Raw genomic sequence first — 17349 nt, forward strand, 5'->3', positions numbered from 1 at the left:
GACTCCTGGTTTCACAATTATTGACAAAATTGACTGAAAAAGCAAGCAAAATAAAATTTCTCAGGACCAACTTACACAAGGTTCCCTGTAGCCGACATAAACCGCTCTTCCCGCTTGTTTCCATCAAAGGGATTCCCAAAGGAACGCTTTCGAAGCATTGTTTTGACTAGAATCTGAGAGGGGAAAAAGTTAACAGTTTATAGATGTTAGTGTGTTCAACTTCTTGGCATTCTTTTGAACTTGATTGAGCAAATTAAGATATTTATTTGCGCTATTCAGGCACTTCTCTTTGTACATATGCCTAACTAATTTGACTGTGATGTTTTGCCTTAAACTAATAAAGTAATACCCTTGGCATAGAGCAGGAATAATATGCACATCTGTACAGGCAGACTTTGTGCAAAACGCACTCATAAATGTTACAGCGATCAAACACAGAGATAAGAATGTAATGGGGTTATTTATTCAATGAAAGTAGAGGTAATAGTAAGGTTTCAGTTGTTCCTGCAGACATCTTGGTCTCTCTGTGTCTGTGATTGACGCTGATATAGTAACTAATTCCCTATTGAGCACAGGCTTCCAAGTGACAGTGTGTGTGACAGCGAGTCACAGCTGCTACTATATTCTATGCAACAGGCACCTTCTGGACGCCATGCAGTACAAAGAGCACCACAGCAGTGATGGACACAGTTTTTAGCAGCTTGCAATTCAACTGACACCCCACTTTGTGCCGGTTTTCCACAGTTTTTAATAAAGAACCACACTGCATTTAAGAATTTTCCCCAATTCTGAACAATCTCAAATTTTGAGTCTTGCTTGTAAGACTAGAGTTGATTGGACCAGAAATGGAATTTCAAGGCTTCTGATAAAGACAGTCACCCCACCAGCTGACGATTACTTTCTGAGAATTACTGACATACAGTTTTTGTTATCCTTAGTTAGACGGTAAAATGAGCAACTCTTACCACAGTAGCCAGGCTAGGGACATGTTTGACAGAATTCTCCACCTCCTCTTCGGTCACCTCAATAAGAGTGCAATTCTCATCTTCCGTGGGGAGTGGCTCAACTCCGTGTTTGGTCACCCATGGGTGCAACTAGCAAGTACAATTAAAAGAATGAAAGAACAGATTATGCCTAAAACAAATCAATCAGCGAGGACACAAGCATTTAAACATTTCACCCATAAAACACGCGTAATGATCAGCTGTTTTGGTTTGCCGTACAAAATCAGGAAGAGAGGAAGAACTTGCTTTTTTTGTTAAATAGCTCAAGGAGTCTCAAAATAGCTCATTGTAATCAAGTGTAGTGACTATTTTTGTAAATAACTGCAGCAGGCACTTTATAAATGAAAGTCTTTTTTTTCAAGAATAATCAAAAAAGGGTAGGTTTCAGACATATAAAGTGTTTCTCTGCTGTACCTTGATCTGCGGAACTGTGATCCTGGTTTCTGGGTTTTTGTCCAACATTTTTAAAATTAGGTCTTTCAACTCTTCAGAAAGCACTGGTCTCGTGCTGAAAGTAAGAAAAAGTATTTAACATTCTGGGGGGAAAAGAAATCAATATACACAATGCAACCTTGAAGTTGCAAAGTCACACCCGAACTAAAACAAGGATTATTAATACTAAGAAATAAATCAACTCACTGTTCTGGATATTCCACCAATTGGTTCTTAATTTTATTATGTAAACTCAGTATTTGGTCATCCATGAATGGGCACTAACAATAAAAACAGAGATCCATCTATTTCACATTCCTTACTCTTCAGCCATGTCAGATCCCTGACTAACTTTTTATGTTACACATTTCGTCTCTTGTTATTAGTGGATAAAAATACACAGAATAGCAAAATCCCACAGGCAAAAATAGCCATAAGCCAAAATAAATAGCATCTGCATGTCTGGATATTACCCAGTCCAACAACAATTTACATTTTATATGGAATAGCTTTAAAATACGAGAGATATAATACCAGGGAGATAACTACTGCACATTTTATAAAACTATTGCACTTAAGAATACACTATTGATTGAATGTGGTTCAATACTTACACGTCCCACAACAAAGCAGTATAATGTCACGCCCATTGCCCAAACATCCAAGGCCTAGATATAGAAATGATATTGTTTGAAATAACATATATATATGTACAAGATCTGAACCAAAAATATGTAGCAATCTCATATTCAGACTGATCACCACCCAGCTCTTGAACAAAATTATGTGCACTGAAGTAAATGGACTATAAATTACAACTGGGTTCTTAACAGGACATTCAGAAGTACTTTGTTCTGTTTTCCACTGTAATATATTCAGGTTCAGGATAACCCAACAGGATATTATTTTCACAAAGCTATAATTGTTTACAGGCAAATAAATGCCTCCAGGCTGAATGTGCACCACAAGTCAGTGCTGTTAAGAAAATAAATGTTCCTTGTCTTTTACCTTGCCATGAAAATTTTTCCTGGATTCTGAAATGGTCTCTGGAGCCATAAATGCAGGAGTGCCTACGCTGCTTGTCAGAAGTGCATCAGTTCCCTCAAATTGATTGCTGACTCCAAAGTCAGCTATTTTAATCTGCCCGTCCTCTCCGACTAGCAAATTGGATGGTTTAATGTCACGATGAATGATCTTCTGATAGTGCACTGAAAAATTGCAACATTTTAACTTGAAACTTTTTCTAAAAAAAAACTCGTGCCACATAAGCCACACATCACCTGCAGCTAAGAGCAGTTTTGTACATATTTATGACTGGTGTTGAATCATGTTAACAAGAATACAATGTGATAATGTATTTTAAAACTAAATGTATTACTCAACAGCTCAAACAGAGATGCTTGAATGTATTGGGTGGTCAAATTTCCAGCACAATAATCATAATAATCCTTGCATTTGATATAGTGCCTTATCACATCGTTAAGATGTCTCAAAGCACTTCACAGAATACAATATAAAGTGAATTCATTGTGTATTTTGTGGGCAAAACATAAACCACTCTGAGTACTTTACATGGACTTGCATAGAGTAAGAGGACTTGCATTCATGATACCTACCCTACCGTCCTCCCATTACATACAGCATCAAGCTGTTTCTTAAATGAGTCCAGCGTCCTGGCCTCAACGAGCCTTCTTGGTAAACCCAGTTGTTAATTATGCTCTGTGTCGCGATATATTTCTAGGTGTCTGTACTGAACTTCCCACTTGCAATCTTGAACTTCAAAATGAACGCACATTGGAAGACTTACAGAATTCAATTCCCATGATCAAGCCTTGAAAGTAGAATCGAGCTTGTTCTTCTGTCAAAGGTTTATCCGTTGGGACCTCCATCACAGGACTGAAACAAGACCGAATATATCAGAAACAAATCGAGTATTCTGACACCATCCAGCAGTTCAATACTGCTGCCAGAGTTGACATTTACCTAAACTGGAGATGGCATATTTGGGCAATGCTAAAATCAGGAGATGGGCAATACACAGGCTCATTCTGTACAGGTAGGAAAGCAGAAGCAGAAAAATGAAAAGACTTAAACTGGATAACTCATTCCATAGCAACTCAGTTTGCTACTGGTTTAAGGCTGCATTGAGGATGGAAACAAGAGAAACGCCTTAGGAAGGTGCGCTTCAGGCCAATATCACACAACCAGTAACCAGGAGTTATTTTCAATGGGTCATGAAACAAGGCAGTAACTATGAACAGACATGTGCCCATCAGTCTGGTAAATATAATAGTTATTTTACAAGTGCTATGAGCATCATAACAAAAAATCATCTTGTGCTGAACAACAACAAGATTACATTTCTATAGTGCCTTTCACCTCGAGAGGACGTCTCGAGGCGCTGAAATAATACATCAAGAAGAAATACGTACCCTTGCTTCATAAGCTCAAAGACTGAAAGAAAAGAAACAATTACTATCAGTTATAGCGCTTCATGTAAATACATACACACACACACGTAATCCTACATGATTTTTTCAGGCCTGTGCAAGTGATGTAAATTAACATCAAACACATCGATATATGTTGGGCAATTAAAACTGAATCGTCAAACTCATAGACCACGAAAAATCACACTAAGTGGTAAGCAAATATAGGGAAATTTGTTCATAATGTGGTCGGTTTGATCCAATATCTTGGAGGCTGTATGATAAACCAGGTGCAGGAAAATAGGGGCAAGACAGAAGGAATATGTAAACGTACCCATATACAAATGGTCCTCACTGGGGTCATCAAGCACCTGTGATGTAAGTAAAGAACCAAAATCTTAAAAAAATTGCATTTTCACACATGTATAGAGAATAAACCAAGAGAAGTATATGTGCTGTAGGACAGATCACAATACACAGAGCACAGAAGATCCGAGTAGGTTTCGGAATAAAGATTACAATCAATTTGCTCAACAACTACAACCGATCTCCATTTTATTACACCCGTGAAACATCTCAGCAGAGTTATACATTGTTTTCATCTGCCACCCACAAGAGCCACAGTTTCTAGCAGGGATCAATGAGTAGTTATCAGGAATGGGACTTCTCCAGCCAATAAAGGTACGGACTTTAATAGCAGCCCCACCCCCATCCTCCCCAAACCTCTTTATGGCTACTCCAACTGGTGCCAGACCCAGTTACATGACTGAGATGATCAGTTCTGTTCACTGACCAACCATTACAAACATGAACGTCCTCCCGACGTGAAAGGTGCAACACAAATGTAATTTGTTGTTGTTGTTGATGATGAACGCTCCTCGTCACGCGCTGAGCAGTGGAGAAAGCGAGAGTAGGACCTACTTCAACCAGATTGACAATGTTCGGATGATCCAACTTTTTCAAAATGGCAATTTCTTGGTACACGCTGTCCAGCGGCCCTTTGGGTTGCGCCGAGGTTTGTGGGGCTACTTTGGCACCTCGGGGTGGGGGGCGACCTGAACAATAGAACAGCATTGTTATTCCCTTGCGTGCTAAACACACTCCTTACGTCAACTTATACTTATATAGCGCCCTCCACGCAGGACAGCATCTCAGAGCGCTTAACAGTGGTAGAGCCTGATTCCGAGCTGGGGGGAGCTGGCCGTAAGCATGGTCGAAGAGGAAAGTTTTCAGGCGGGCCTGAAGGAGGGGAGAGAGGGGGGCAAGGCGGAGCGATTGAGGGAGAGTATTCCAGAGTTTAAGGGCGTAGTAGCTGAAAGCGCGACTTCCGATGGTGGGGCGGAGGGTGCGAGGGACGAGCAGGAGGCTGGTGCCAGTCGAGCAGAGGCGCCGGGTGGTGGATTGGGGAGTGAGGAGGTCGGTGAGGTAGGGAGATATCAGTGAGTGAATGAATTTGAACACGAGTGTGAGAAGTGTCTAAACAATTTTGGGCAGAAGTGGTGCTTTCTCAGATCATTTACTGGAGGGCTGGGTCTCTGCGGTGGTTCAAGTAACTTGTGTTTCTATATGACAGATAAGGAAATGAACAGGGAAGGTTGTATTTGTTTGATCCTCATTTTATTCCAAGTGGTAGAAAGCTGCTACTGGAGTTTGGGTGAGGTAGGATGCAGTCATTTGAGGCTGTGCAATTGATAATCCAGAGTCTGATTCCTCTCCAGTTGAGGTGAGGAATCACAGCACTGGCATTTTCTCACTCTTCATGAGCTCCATTGATCCTATGCACTATTTCCAATTTCAGGTGTGAATGAGGTGGCCCGTGGCCCATCTGCCTCAGTCTTGAAGTGTTCACCAAGCCCTTGCAAGGTCATTGTCACTCAGACTCCTTGCAGGAAAGTGTTCTCATTGCCTATTCAAACTCCTCAAAACCGCCTAACACACCAGCTCCCCACCTCATCCCATTGCTTGGTTTGTATTCCAGCACCACAATGTATGCCACACCTGACATCAAACATAGAGGGTATATTTAATGTAGGTATTATGAACAAAGAAGACTTTTTCGTGAACGTGGGGTGGGGGGAATAAAAATCGCTTTATCGCATTTTGTGTTTCGATTGAAAAACAAAGGGATACTACTTACGTGGAAATCCAGCCTGTCTTATTAACTTTTTTTTAGAAAGGACTTTCATTGCCTGGCAAAAAAAACATTAAATTTTTTAATTCCAGTTTCCTTTTAGAGTTTACTTTCCAGTGTTTCTATGGAATAAGATCAACAAGAATATAACAGAAAAGCTCAGACTTGCTGTTTGCAACATCCAAGAGTAAGAGCAATCTGTGCTGTACTCAGACGTACATAGTAGGTGTTGTCATCTTCATTGTATGCAAGTTTAACAACTCCATAGGAACCCTAGGCAAAAAAACAAAACATTTTCAGAAGGTAATTTTATTGCATTATACTTATAAGAATCTGTTTCAGTATGTTTTCAAAAAAAATGTTCTAAAGCATATCTGCAGAGAATGCAGCCAATCAAGGAATATATTCATTCAACTGAATATATAACTTTGTAATCAAGTCTGAAAGAAAAATGAACCTTTTTTCAGTTGATTGTTACAATAAAAATATCCGAATCTCCAAAGGGACAAGTGTCCTGTTGATTCTCACCTTCCCAATCTCATCTTTCAGCTTGTACTGGTTTAACTGCACGCAATCCTGTTTGCAAAACAAAAAAGAGGAAATTACAAATGGGGAACACAGCCATACGATGGAAGCACAGTTCAGCAATTAGTCATTCACAAATTCTCGGCAAATGCTATTCACCCACTTACTTACAATGTTCATTCTGTTTAATGGCAAGGATTTTCAGACATTCAAGAAACGGATTCAAAGACCATCTGGTCAAGAGCCCAGCACCAAATACAATATATCATTGGTTAGGATCTCATGTGCTGACAGCTTGGATCTCCCTTTACAAACATCATAAAATTATATGACTGACAATGGGGAGGGGGGTGAATACTACATCAAATATACCCATAAACTTCCCTGAAATAGGCAAAGTTTGGTTTATACTTAAATTGGGTTACATTTGGGCATTTTATGACTTCACAACTATGTGAAAAATAAGATGACGAATCTAGCAAATGCTTTGTCTTGTGGTCGGATTAATCCTACTAGCCACTGTTTTACACCTCACTCATTTGATGCAATATAATAAATTCTGTATATTATCTCCAACTGCTGCACCTCACAAGGTATGAGATGCTCATCACTGCCAAATACTGATTACAAGAACTGATGAATGCATTTAATCTAAAAAAACTAAAAGGGGATTCCAAGCCAAATCTGATGCTGAAAATTGTCGATATGACGTGAGTTATTGTGAGATCAGGAGATGCTTGGAATATCTATGAAGCAAAGGAGCTCACAACAAATGTTCCCAGACAAGCTGCAGCTCGCATTAAGTAAAAAAGTTCCCGTCCCCAAATTTAACTAAATGAAACAATATTGGTTTGAGCTCCCCAATGTGTCAGTGGGTAAACATAACACAATATGGCACTGAGCCATGTGGATGAGGTAGCCCCACCTTAGCTGATTTCAGGAGTCAGCCAGGATCACTCTTGCCCATTTTCGTGTGAGCACTTGCAAACCATTAAGTGGCAGCCTCCTGGAATTTAGCTGGTAGACAGCGCCACACAAAACATGTAGCGTGAATGTATTGGGAAGGATTGGTAACCACCCTTAATTTCAAACATACGGATTCAGAGACTAAATTACCTTTTCCAAGAACTCTTTATCTGATGGTAAGTGAAAAGTATGCAATTTACAGCACTTTACAACCATCACATGTGATCCAACTTCACTCAAACTTCTTCCCTTCCTTCTTTATTTTTCACCTCCCTTTCTCTCAGTCTCGCCACCCAAATATATCTCTTTTCTTTCTTGCCTTACAAAGGGCATTTGCCAGTGCACTAACGCCACCTGGAGGACAATGTGTGCAGCACTCCGTATTTTCTGCTTCATGGCATCAAATGAATGTTCAGTCTGAAATGGTTTGCGCAAACATCGCATATACGATAAATTACAACCGTGCGGTAACATCTATGATATGGCATAAGCAATATAGCATAGAAAACAGAAGCATTTAATGTCATTGTGGCATGAATCATGCCTGGCGGAATTTATGGAAAGAAATTAAAATGCTTGATTGAACTCATGGGAGTCCTTAGAAACATGGCCTTATAGGGGTAGCATATAGAATGAAAGAATGAAACATGTGGCTGGACTGATTCCATGGTGAGATGCTTTACACTGTGGTCCCTCACATTGCTGAGATTCCACATCTCTGCGCAGTATCATGCAAGTGTTTAAAATAATTAAGGGAACTGACAAGCTGGACAGTGGATGACTCTTTCCTCTAGGAGGAATCCAAAACAAAAGGATAGTCTTAAAATTGGAGCTGAGACAGTTAGAAGTGAGATCAGAAAAGATTTCTAAACATGGATGGTTGTGAAAAGTGCAATAAACTACAAGAGAAGGAGGTGCAGATAGATTCAATTGTAGGGAGTGTCGCTAACAGTGAAAAAGATTGTAAGCAACTTCAAGAAGGCATAGCCAGATTAGTAAATGCGGCAGAAAGAAAGCAGATGAGGTTATACATTTGGGGAGGCAGAAAAGTGTGAGGAGGGAAGGAAGAATAAGGAAAGCAAGCATATGCTAGACGGTAATATTTTAAGAATACAGAAGCAGAGACCTGGGGTTAACATACATAAATCTTTAAAAAGTGGGAAAACGGATAGACAAAGCTGTGAAAAAAGCTAATGGGATGTAGGTTTTATAAATTGGGGCATAGAGCTAATACTTAATCAGTATCAATCTCTATTTAGACCGGAGGCAGTATTGTATCCCTCAGAAAATAGTTTTCAACTGCAAGGAATATTGAAAACAAACTGTTCATTCCATTAACCTTGACAGTTCCTTTTGGTTCTTTCCACCCGTGATTAAAGACACACATGAACTGCAGCATATTAAGGCACTTCATTTTGTTTCTGTTTATAGAAAACTTCAGTTAAGAGTCCTGGATGTTTTATAGACAGTTTATGTGATAAGACTGAGATTTCTGCATGTACTGTATAACTATAACAAAGCTAGTAACTGTCATAATAAGCTTAAAAAATGGATTTTGGAATAGCATCTGTACACTTATAAGGACACATCCTTACAGGAATGTGACTCACACCTATAAATATGAACTGCAACATCTCTCTAAAGGAGCTATCTGCAAGAGTGAGTTGCTGACAAATATTCTCTTAACTAAGCAATATCACGTTACAATCTTCTCAAGTGCACGTTACTTTCATCTCTCATTGTTAGTGCTGTGTCTACAAATGCAATTACCTAATTATGCCTCCGGGGTTGATGTTTCCTTCATGCTAATTGTGGATAAAATGACACTGAGGATAAGTGCTTCCTGTATAACCCCTCCACCGCCCCCACACCCCCCACCCACCCACTCAGCCAGGGAATGAGAATGAGGTCACAGTGTCTCACCAATTAAAGTCCTAGTGGCTGAAGAACCTGCCCACAGATGGAAGGTAAAGAAAGGAAACCTGGAAAAACCACGAGAAAACATAGTAAGATACATAAAAACACAGGAGAAATGAAAGCAGAGAATTAAAAAGGTATAAGAAGGCGTACTCAATGAAAAAGAACATTAAAAACACAACAATGAACCATGTGACAAAAGCTACGGAACATAATGAAGACATAATAAAATTCATAACGGAGGGAAAGAACAGCTTACACTTTACAACATTGAGAAAACAGTACAAACAAAACAAGTGAATATGGATAAGAAAATCCATACACTTCCATTGTACTGTATTAACATATCACAGGAATAGTTCTACTCAAGTTTCCAGCATAGGTTTGATAAGCCAAATGGTCTCTATGCTGTAACTTCTATGATGCTACTACATGTTCGACCCTCTGAAGCTAAACCAGTGATGGGTTTGGGCTATTCTTGAGCAAGTCATGAAGCTGATCACTGGACAGGTGATGCAGAACATGGAATGAAATGGAATAACCCAACATTACCTGCCCTGTTGCCACCCTACCACTAAAAGCATACCTGAGCCGCAGCCAAATGAATGAAATTGGCAGTCGATGTGGAGACTGACTGCACTGTCTTCTTGGTTGAAGGGTAGGTGATGAAATATGACCATGTTGAATGAAGGAGGAAAGGTGAAAACAAAATTCTAAGTATACATGCGAGATGAAATGTAAATTATTTTTGAAACCCAAATTCCATCCACACCCTCAACCAGTTTTTCTTTAAACTCTCTGAACATAACTTCTTCATGAAATGTAAGGAGCTATATAAATCTAAATTTGTATTGTATTCTAACATTACCATCTAATTACAATTTTCTATTGAATTTATTTTAGGTAAAGAATATATTTCTCAGAAGGCAAATTATTCTCCTCCTTTTAATAAATTTGTTTGAATGTGTAACCGAGAAAATTTATCAGAACTAACCCAGATATTGTTATTACAGTCTTAAAGACTAATCACAACAGATGCTTAGGGTATTTGGTCGGCTAACCATGGCACTCAGGTATAAATCGCTGATTTATTGTGATGAAATCAATTCATATCACAATTGGTGTGTGGAGAAGTATTAAATATTGGTATTAATTAACTATCAGAGATGAATAGTAGCCCAAGACATCTGGTGCCTGAGTTTCTATGGTTACATATTGTATTATATTTTGTCCACAGAAAGTAAGCCAATATCACATTGAAAGAGCTGCAGGCATTATCATAGTTAATGGTAGAACCATTGATTCTGTATTTTACCATCAATAATACAACTCTCTCCCCTCCTGCCCCCCCAAAAAGCACAATTAACTGATGACTCCTCCCTCCCACCCAAAAATACAAATTTATATTTTAAGTTTCAAATGGAAATCTCACGCTCTCCAGGGAGAATAACTGTGTATATTGGTGTGCCAAACAGATTGCAGCTCCAAATGCCTCTCCACATGCAGCTAAATGCTATTTCCCAAGCAACGCGTCGCACAATGACAGACCCCTCATTGTACCTCTACCACAGGTAAAACCAACCCATATCCGGGCCACAGGGAGTTGGGGAGGGAGAAGATGTTTAGCTTTAGAATCATAGAAATCACATCAAGTTCGGCATTAACAATTGAGCTTTAGTTTCGACATGGACTCTCTCTTCATCTCCAAGAAACCAGTTTAGCATAACATTGGCAGAGATTGGGTCTTAATTCTTCACTACAGTTGGTACTTGGGCGAGAAAAGCGATTGAAGCTGGCTGAATGGTCGTGTATGAATAAGAGGTGCGAGGGTGTAAGGCAGATTTAATGTAACGAGTAATTGGATGGCAAGTGATGGCAAGGAGGAGAGACTGGTTGTGGGTGGTTGTGTGGATGTGTGAGAAATTCGGTATGAGTAAGAGGGCAACTTGTGTACTGCTGAAACGATTACCAAAATAGACACAGCGCTAAATGTGGCAATATATCCACAGAAGCAATCGATAGATGCAAATGATAATGTTTCAGAAAAGACCTGCATGAATTTCTTGAACACACTTAACGGTAAATACTCTAGGAAATAGAGTAAGAATAAACTAGATGCGATAAAAATGGTGCACTGATCAGCCATTTCATATTTCCAGAAATAGAAAGCTAAGAGTGATGGAGCCAAATCACCATAAAAACACTTTCCATCCTATTGAATCTATATTGCTGTTGAGCCTCCGCAAAGCATTCAGCAAGAAACCTGATTCAATGACATACACGAACAGAACAATTGCAATTCCTGCTTATCAAAGGTTGTTTTTAATGCAATTTGCAGTTACATAATAAACAATTTTAAAATGGACATTAATTGCTCACGGGAAATAATGCATATTTTGTCAAGTGCCTCAAGAATTTTTCTTTTGATTGTGTAGCCCGCCCCCCCCCCATGCAGGTAGTTGGGTGGTGATTTGTCAGTTTGGGGAATGCAGAGAAAGGAAGCAGAGACAAAACATAATGAAAAGCAAAATAGAACACAAAAGAAAGCAGTATGCTTGAAATGTCATTAGTTTAATTGCTGCCAAATGTATTCATGCTTTGTTTACACTCTGCAGGAAATGGAAGAGGGCAGGGATGGGGAGAGAAATCACAGGAGAAAAGGTGCAGCACTGAAGAGGGGGATCAGTATCTGGGAGCATGGAGTCATGACAAGGCGATAGACTGTCCATTGTGAACGCACTTTTTTTTGTCTTCTAAGAGTCCTTCAAACATGAGGCTGACGGCAGTTCTATTCTCGGTACAACACCCAATGGAGATTCTTCTTTCATCCGAACTGCTGAGCATATGTGAGGTTTTGTTACCCACCCTCAAGACAAGGTCAAAGCCATGCAACCGATTTAAATTCTTCAGCACGACTCATCTTAAATTCCACTTTCTTAAGTACAAAGGTATCCCTGAAATTTAATCTGTGTTTTGTACACCCCAAAAAAACAATGGTTTATTTTGTATGAAATGACCTTGGTGCAGCATGAAATGTAGCCGTCCTATCCACTTCAAAACTTTGTACAGTGCTGCACAAGTCCACGGTTTCTTTACCTTTCTATGTTAACTTTCAAAAAATAAATCGTTCATTGTGAAGTTCAAGGTTACAGTTTTCCTGGAGTTTGAGCCCCATTTCTAAAGAATGAACAACTAACCTAAGGAAAGCTCACAAAATGCCATCTATTTCTACACATCACAAGGCTGATACAGACTTAAAATGTTGCTAAGCATGCATACAAGGTGCAGAAAAATCCAGTGATCAACATTACTATAAAGCAGGAGAGAGGCTAAAAAATGCAGTTTGACTATACTTTAAGCAATTTGTAGAAGAAGGCAAACCCACAATAATCTACTGAGGGTCTGTCGGAGACTTGCCCTGGTTTCAACATTAGGCCATACTTTTGGTAAACGTCTGTTCAAAATACAACACATACCATTTTAGTCACAGATTTTCATTTCTGTCAATGGAGTCTAAACTCTCACTGATGTGATCAGAGAGAATCTCCATCTTGGCAATGCCATTAAATTAATTCAAATTGTAATTTTTTTATGTACAAAAAGGTTTATAAAGTTGCAAATTCCTACAAATCTCACAGCGCTTGAGAACTATTCCATTGAGCAAACCAATCCGGCAAGGTACTAATTGAGTAAACAATAGCTTTGGGTGTCATAGAACCACAGCAGCCTTTGTGAGAGGGTAGTTTCTCACCAGTAAAAGCATCAACTAAATATTTTAAAATGAAAATGTGCTAATACTGCAACGACAAAAACTGTTGGGTGTAGAGCCTTATCTTGATGCATCTGTTTGAATGCAAGGTTGTAAAAGCAAACACACACTGCAAAAAATAGCTGAAAAGGGGATTTTTTTAGATTGAAGCTATTTTAGTTTCAACGACTAAATTAATCATCAGCAAACTGGTATTCACTGAACCATGTCATCAGCTAGCTGTAGACATTGAGAAATTGGAGCACAGATTTGCTGGTTTATTAAGGTAATTAATCATATCATGAAATAGGTATAAAAAGTAAGGGATAAATAAATTATGCCGAGTCTGAGAAACAGATTCTTACCTAAAGCTAAAAGATACTCCTACTTAATGTGCGCTGTGGACCAGATTAAAGTGAATTGGAATGCAATGCTACGGCTCACGTATAAAGTATCACAGTGCAGCTGCACGGACATGTTAAATTGTAGGAAGGCTACACCTACCTGCAGATCCGTGATAGATACTCGGTGAGACTCCACTGTTGGTCGGCGAGGCAAGCGAGGAGAGGAATGTGGCGATATAACCGGAGAATATAGCAAAGAGGGATAGATATAACATCCATTCGTGCCTGGGGTACTGGCAGGTGACTGAGGTCTTTCTTGAAGGGACAGCTTCCGACTGGACATGTTAAGCCTGGCCCTGTGATCTCGGACATCTTCGGATCTAGCTCTCTCTAAGCGCCCTGAAATTCTCAGACTGGATGGCTTGATCTCTTCATTCGCCTGTTGCATAGGTTCGTCTTTGAGGATGGCCTGTCCATTATCTCCCAGCTCACTATCGGAAGCAATCGGATCGTATTCCGTTACAATGATAAACGACTCCATGTTCAGGGATGACAGACTGCAACTAATGTCTAGCTGCTTCTGGTCCTCACTGCCACACTGTTCTTCTCTGCCAACAGGCCTGCTTGAGACACATGATGACATGGTGCTTTTCACCGCTTCATCCAAATGGATTGCTCACGTGTCTAAGAACTGCCTATGGAGATGTTTTTTTTTAAAAAAAGGCACTGGTTAGAAAAAGATTTAATTTATTATTTTAATCACATTCATTTTATTGACAAATTACCTCAAAACAGAATACTGCTGTGACAACGAATATTCTCGAATTGAATTCACCACTGAAATGCAACATGCATTTGAAAAGAGTTGAATCCATAAATTCTCCTGGTATTTGTCCACTGAAGCTGATGGAAGTTTGAGCTAATTACAAAACAGCATTGCACATTGGGAACTTGGCCGTACACCTAGAATAGCACTTTCCAACATATGTTCGATACACAGTCCCAAGTCAGGATTTATAAATATAATAATAATCCTTGCATTTGATATAGCGCTTTTCATGTCTTCTAGACATCTCAAAGCGCTTCACAGGATATACTGTAAAGTGAATTGACTGTATCTTTGTGGGTGAAACACGGCAACCATTTGTGCACAGCAGTGTCCCACAAACAGTTGCGGGATCGAGTGACCACATTATTATTGTTCTTTTTACTTCAGGGATTATTATCAGGCGTGTGGAGCAAAGAAAATTGCCCAAGGTTTCGCCCTGCCAGGATTTGAACCCAGGTCTCCCATTTGCGAGGCAAGCGCTCTAACCACTGAGCTACAAGACTCCAAAGCCCAAATTTGAGCCCAAAGTCTAGGCTAACACTCTGGCACAATACTGAAGCAATTCTCCATTGATGGAGATGCCATCCTGTGGACAAGATGTTAAACCAAAGTCCAGTTTATCCAGTTAGGTGTAAGTTCAGGTTCGACAATTATGGAAGAGACGGCAAGTGCAACTTAAACTGTAACCAAAAAACAGCTCAAAATGGCGTTGGGAACATGAGGACTTGATATATATATATATATGTATTGCACATAGCAACAACAACAAAATTACATTTGTATTGCACCTTTCACGTCGGGAGGACCTCCCAAGGCATTGGACAGGCAGAGTTACATAAGTGGTGTTATTATCCCCAAAGGGCAATGCCCCTTCAACTAATCTCTTTGCTTGTCTCCATTGAATCCTAAATGTTCTCCTAGATTCAATCAGCACATCTCGATTCTCTTAAGATTTTATCACATTCATCAACACTTTCAGAACCAATTATGAAGAATTTTAACATCATCAGGAAAGAATGTAACCTTCCAGGTGTACAATAGGTTCTTCGTAATATGTTCCCTTTCCTCAGCTGATAACTAGCAGTAGCCATATATCTAATAATTCTTGGCTCCTACTCAAGCTTTTCATGTCAGCTCACAAGTTGCAAGCTGCTACCGGCGCGGCAAAAGCAATCTAGACAGGCCTGCATGCCAGAGAGAGACTTATCTGAACAACAGATGAGACGTGAAGCGGTTCATGTACAGACAAGACACAACTCAGCTCAAATACAAACACAACATGACCTGGACCAAGCACAGACACAAGACGGCTAAGCTCCATATGAGAAAGCATTTAGGCTTGCATCCATCGACCAGACCATTTTCATCCCAGTAACTCCACAAGCCCATTGGCTTAATGACAAGATCATAAGACATGCGTTCAGCTCAGAATACCCACACTGCCATCTTCCTATTATATTATCAACTTATTTCTTAAATGACTCCAGAAGCCTGGCCTGTCTCCATCCTGAAATTGCCCTTCATGAACCCACATGCTCTTGTTTGGACGGACTGCCTTGGAATAGCTTGAAGCATCGTTCTGGATTTATTTTCTCAGCCTATTTTGGAAGCTTTGCTGTGGAAATGTTTTCTAGGCGTCCCAAAGCGCTTTCACAGAATACACTGCAAAGCGAATTGACCGTATATTTGTGGGCGATAACTGCATCAATTGGGAATGACTGACCCCATTGCGGTTATGAAAAAAACAGCCCGGATGGTCGGAATTGAAGTACAGCTTTAAACCAAAATGTTCTCGCAACCCCTTGACCCGATACAAACGATTATAGTTACGTGCGCAATTGGCTGCAGTGTTTCTCCCACAGAAATACACGGCCGATCCACCTTACGGTGTACTGGGTAGTCCGTGAAGCGCTTTCGGACGCCTCCACAATGCGACAAGGCGCTATATCAAATGCAAGGATTATTATAATTATTATTATAGCCGATGTCCAGAGTGTCCAGCCAAGGGGGGGGGGGGGGGGGTGATAGTAATAATAATAATAATAATAATAATAATAATTACAACATTGAAACCAGGAAATTAGGATCAAATTGCAGATTTTCTCTCTCTCTCTCTCTCTTCTTCCCCTCCAAAAAAAAATCTGGGTTTGTTTACAAAACAGTCAACTCCACATGACAGCAGCTCCATGTCAGGAGCTTTGAGGCGTTTGCTCCTAACGTGTATCATTATATATATAATATATATACATATATATATATAAAAGCTGCATCCAATACATCATTATTATTGATGAAAAAAAAGACTCGGGTCAGAGAGCAGAGGCCGCCCTCAGAGCCGCTCACAGCCCCCATTCCGCCGCTTGCAACCCCGACGTCAACTGCAAACCGACTCCGGCGCTTCAGGGCCGAGGAGGAGGAGGAGGAGGCGGCGGCGGCGGTATAACTGCCGCGGGAACCGGGTGTCAAACCCGGGCTGAGGCGCCGGTTTTTATCCCCCTTTCCCTCCCCACCGGAGCCGCCGTTGTCCGGCCGCGGGCTTCCCTCTCGCCTCGCCGCCCCCCCGCCCGGAGGCTTGTGGAAGCTTCTGGAAGCCGCCAAAACCCACCCGCACCGCACCGCCCGCAACACCCCCCCCCCACCTCCTCCGTCAAAAAAAAATATAAAGTACCTTCATGACAGTCGTTCGCCGACCGCGTCCCCAAAGCGCGCGGACATGACAGGAGCCGCCGGCGGAGGCGGCGGCGGCGAGAGGCGGCGGAGGCTCCCGAGCACCGGACACACCGCGCTCTCGGCCCCGTCCCGCCTGTCAATCACCGCTCACAGGGGGCGGGGGAGACGCGCGAGAGCCGCCCACCCATTGGTTAGCCCGGCTGCCAATCACCCCGCAAGCGGGCGTGAGCGCAAGCGGATTGGTGAGCGGATCGTCATGGCAATCACTGCCGCTCCTCCCCATTGGTCAATGCACGTGCCAATCAATCAATCAATCAGTCAGTCAGTCAATCAATCAATCAATCAATCAGTCAG

General features: G+C 40.9%; 1 protein-coding gene across 5 annotated transcripts in view; it reads right to left on the minus strand.

Annotated features, from left to right (window-relative positions):
- Window positions 1-17124, minus strand: part of LOC103184314 (calcium/calmodulin-dependent protein kinase kinase 2) — a 23384-nt gene extending 6260 nt beyond the window's left edge. For 4 of the 5 annotated variants that reach the window (XM_007902248.2, XM_007902246.2, XM_007902249.2 and 1 more), the window contains exons 1-15: window positions 16994-17124; window positions 13657-14191; window positions 6525-6572; window positions 6216-6269; window positions 6003-6054; window positions 4787-4920; window positions 4200-4236; window positions 3869-3890; window positions 3244-3332; window positions 2445-2644; window positions 2051-2104; window positions 1644-1717; window positions 1419-1512; window positions 966-1094; window positions 76-173 (exon numbers count right to left, since the gene is read on the minus strand). In XM_007902248.2, coding sequence (XP_007900439.1) covers window positions 76-173; window positions 966-1094; window positions 1419-1512; window positions 1644-1717; window positions 2051-2104; window positions 2445-2644; window positions 3244-3332; window positions 3869-3890; window positions 4200-4236; window positions 4787-4920; window positions 6003-6054; window positions 6216-6269; window positions 6525-6572; window positions 13657-14139 — 1568 coding nt within the window. In that variant the 5' untranslated portion in view covers window positions 14140-14191; window positions 16994-17124. Of the gene's footprint in view, window positions 1-75; window positions 174-965; window positions 1095-1418; window positions 1513-1643; window positions 1718-2050; window positions 2105-2444; window positions 2645-3243; window positions 3333-3868; window positions 3891-4199; window positions 4237-4786; window positions 4921-6002; window positions 6055-6215; window positions 6270-6524; window positions 6573-9990; window positions 10047-13656; window positions 14192-16993 lie in introns of those variants that run through there. The other variant, XM_042337749.1, reaches the window with a different exon arrangement.
- Window positions 17125-17349: the final 225 nt, after the last annotated feature.

The sequence above is a fragment of the Callorhinchus milii genome, unplaced genomic scaffold (genome assembly GCF_018977255.1).
Source record: "Callorhinchus milii isolate IMCB2004 unplaced genomic scaffold, IMCB_Cmil_1.0 Scaffold8, whole genome shotgun sequence".
In the NCBI taxonomy this organism is placed as follows: domain Eukaryota; kingdom Metazoa; phylum Chordata; class Chondrichthyes; order Chimaeriformes; family Callorhinchidae; genus Callorhinchus; species Callorhinchus milii.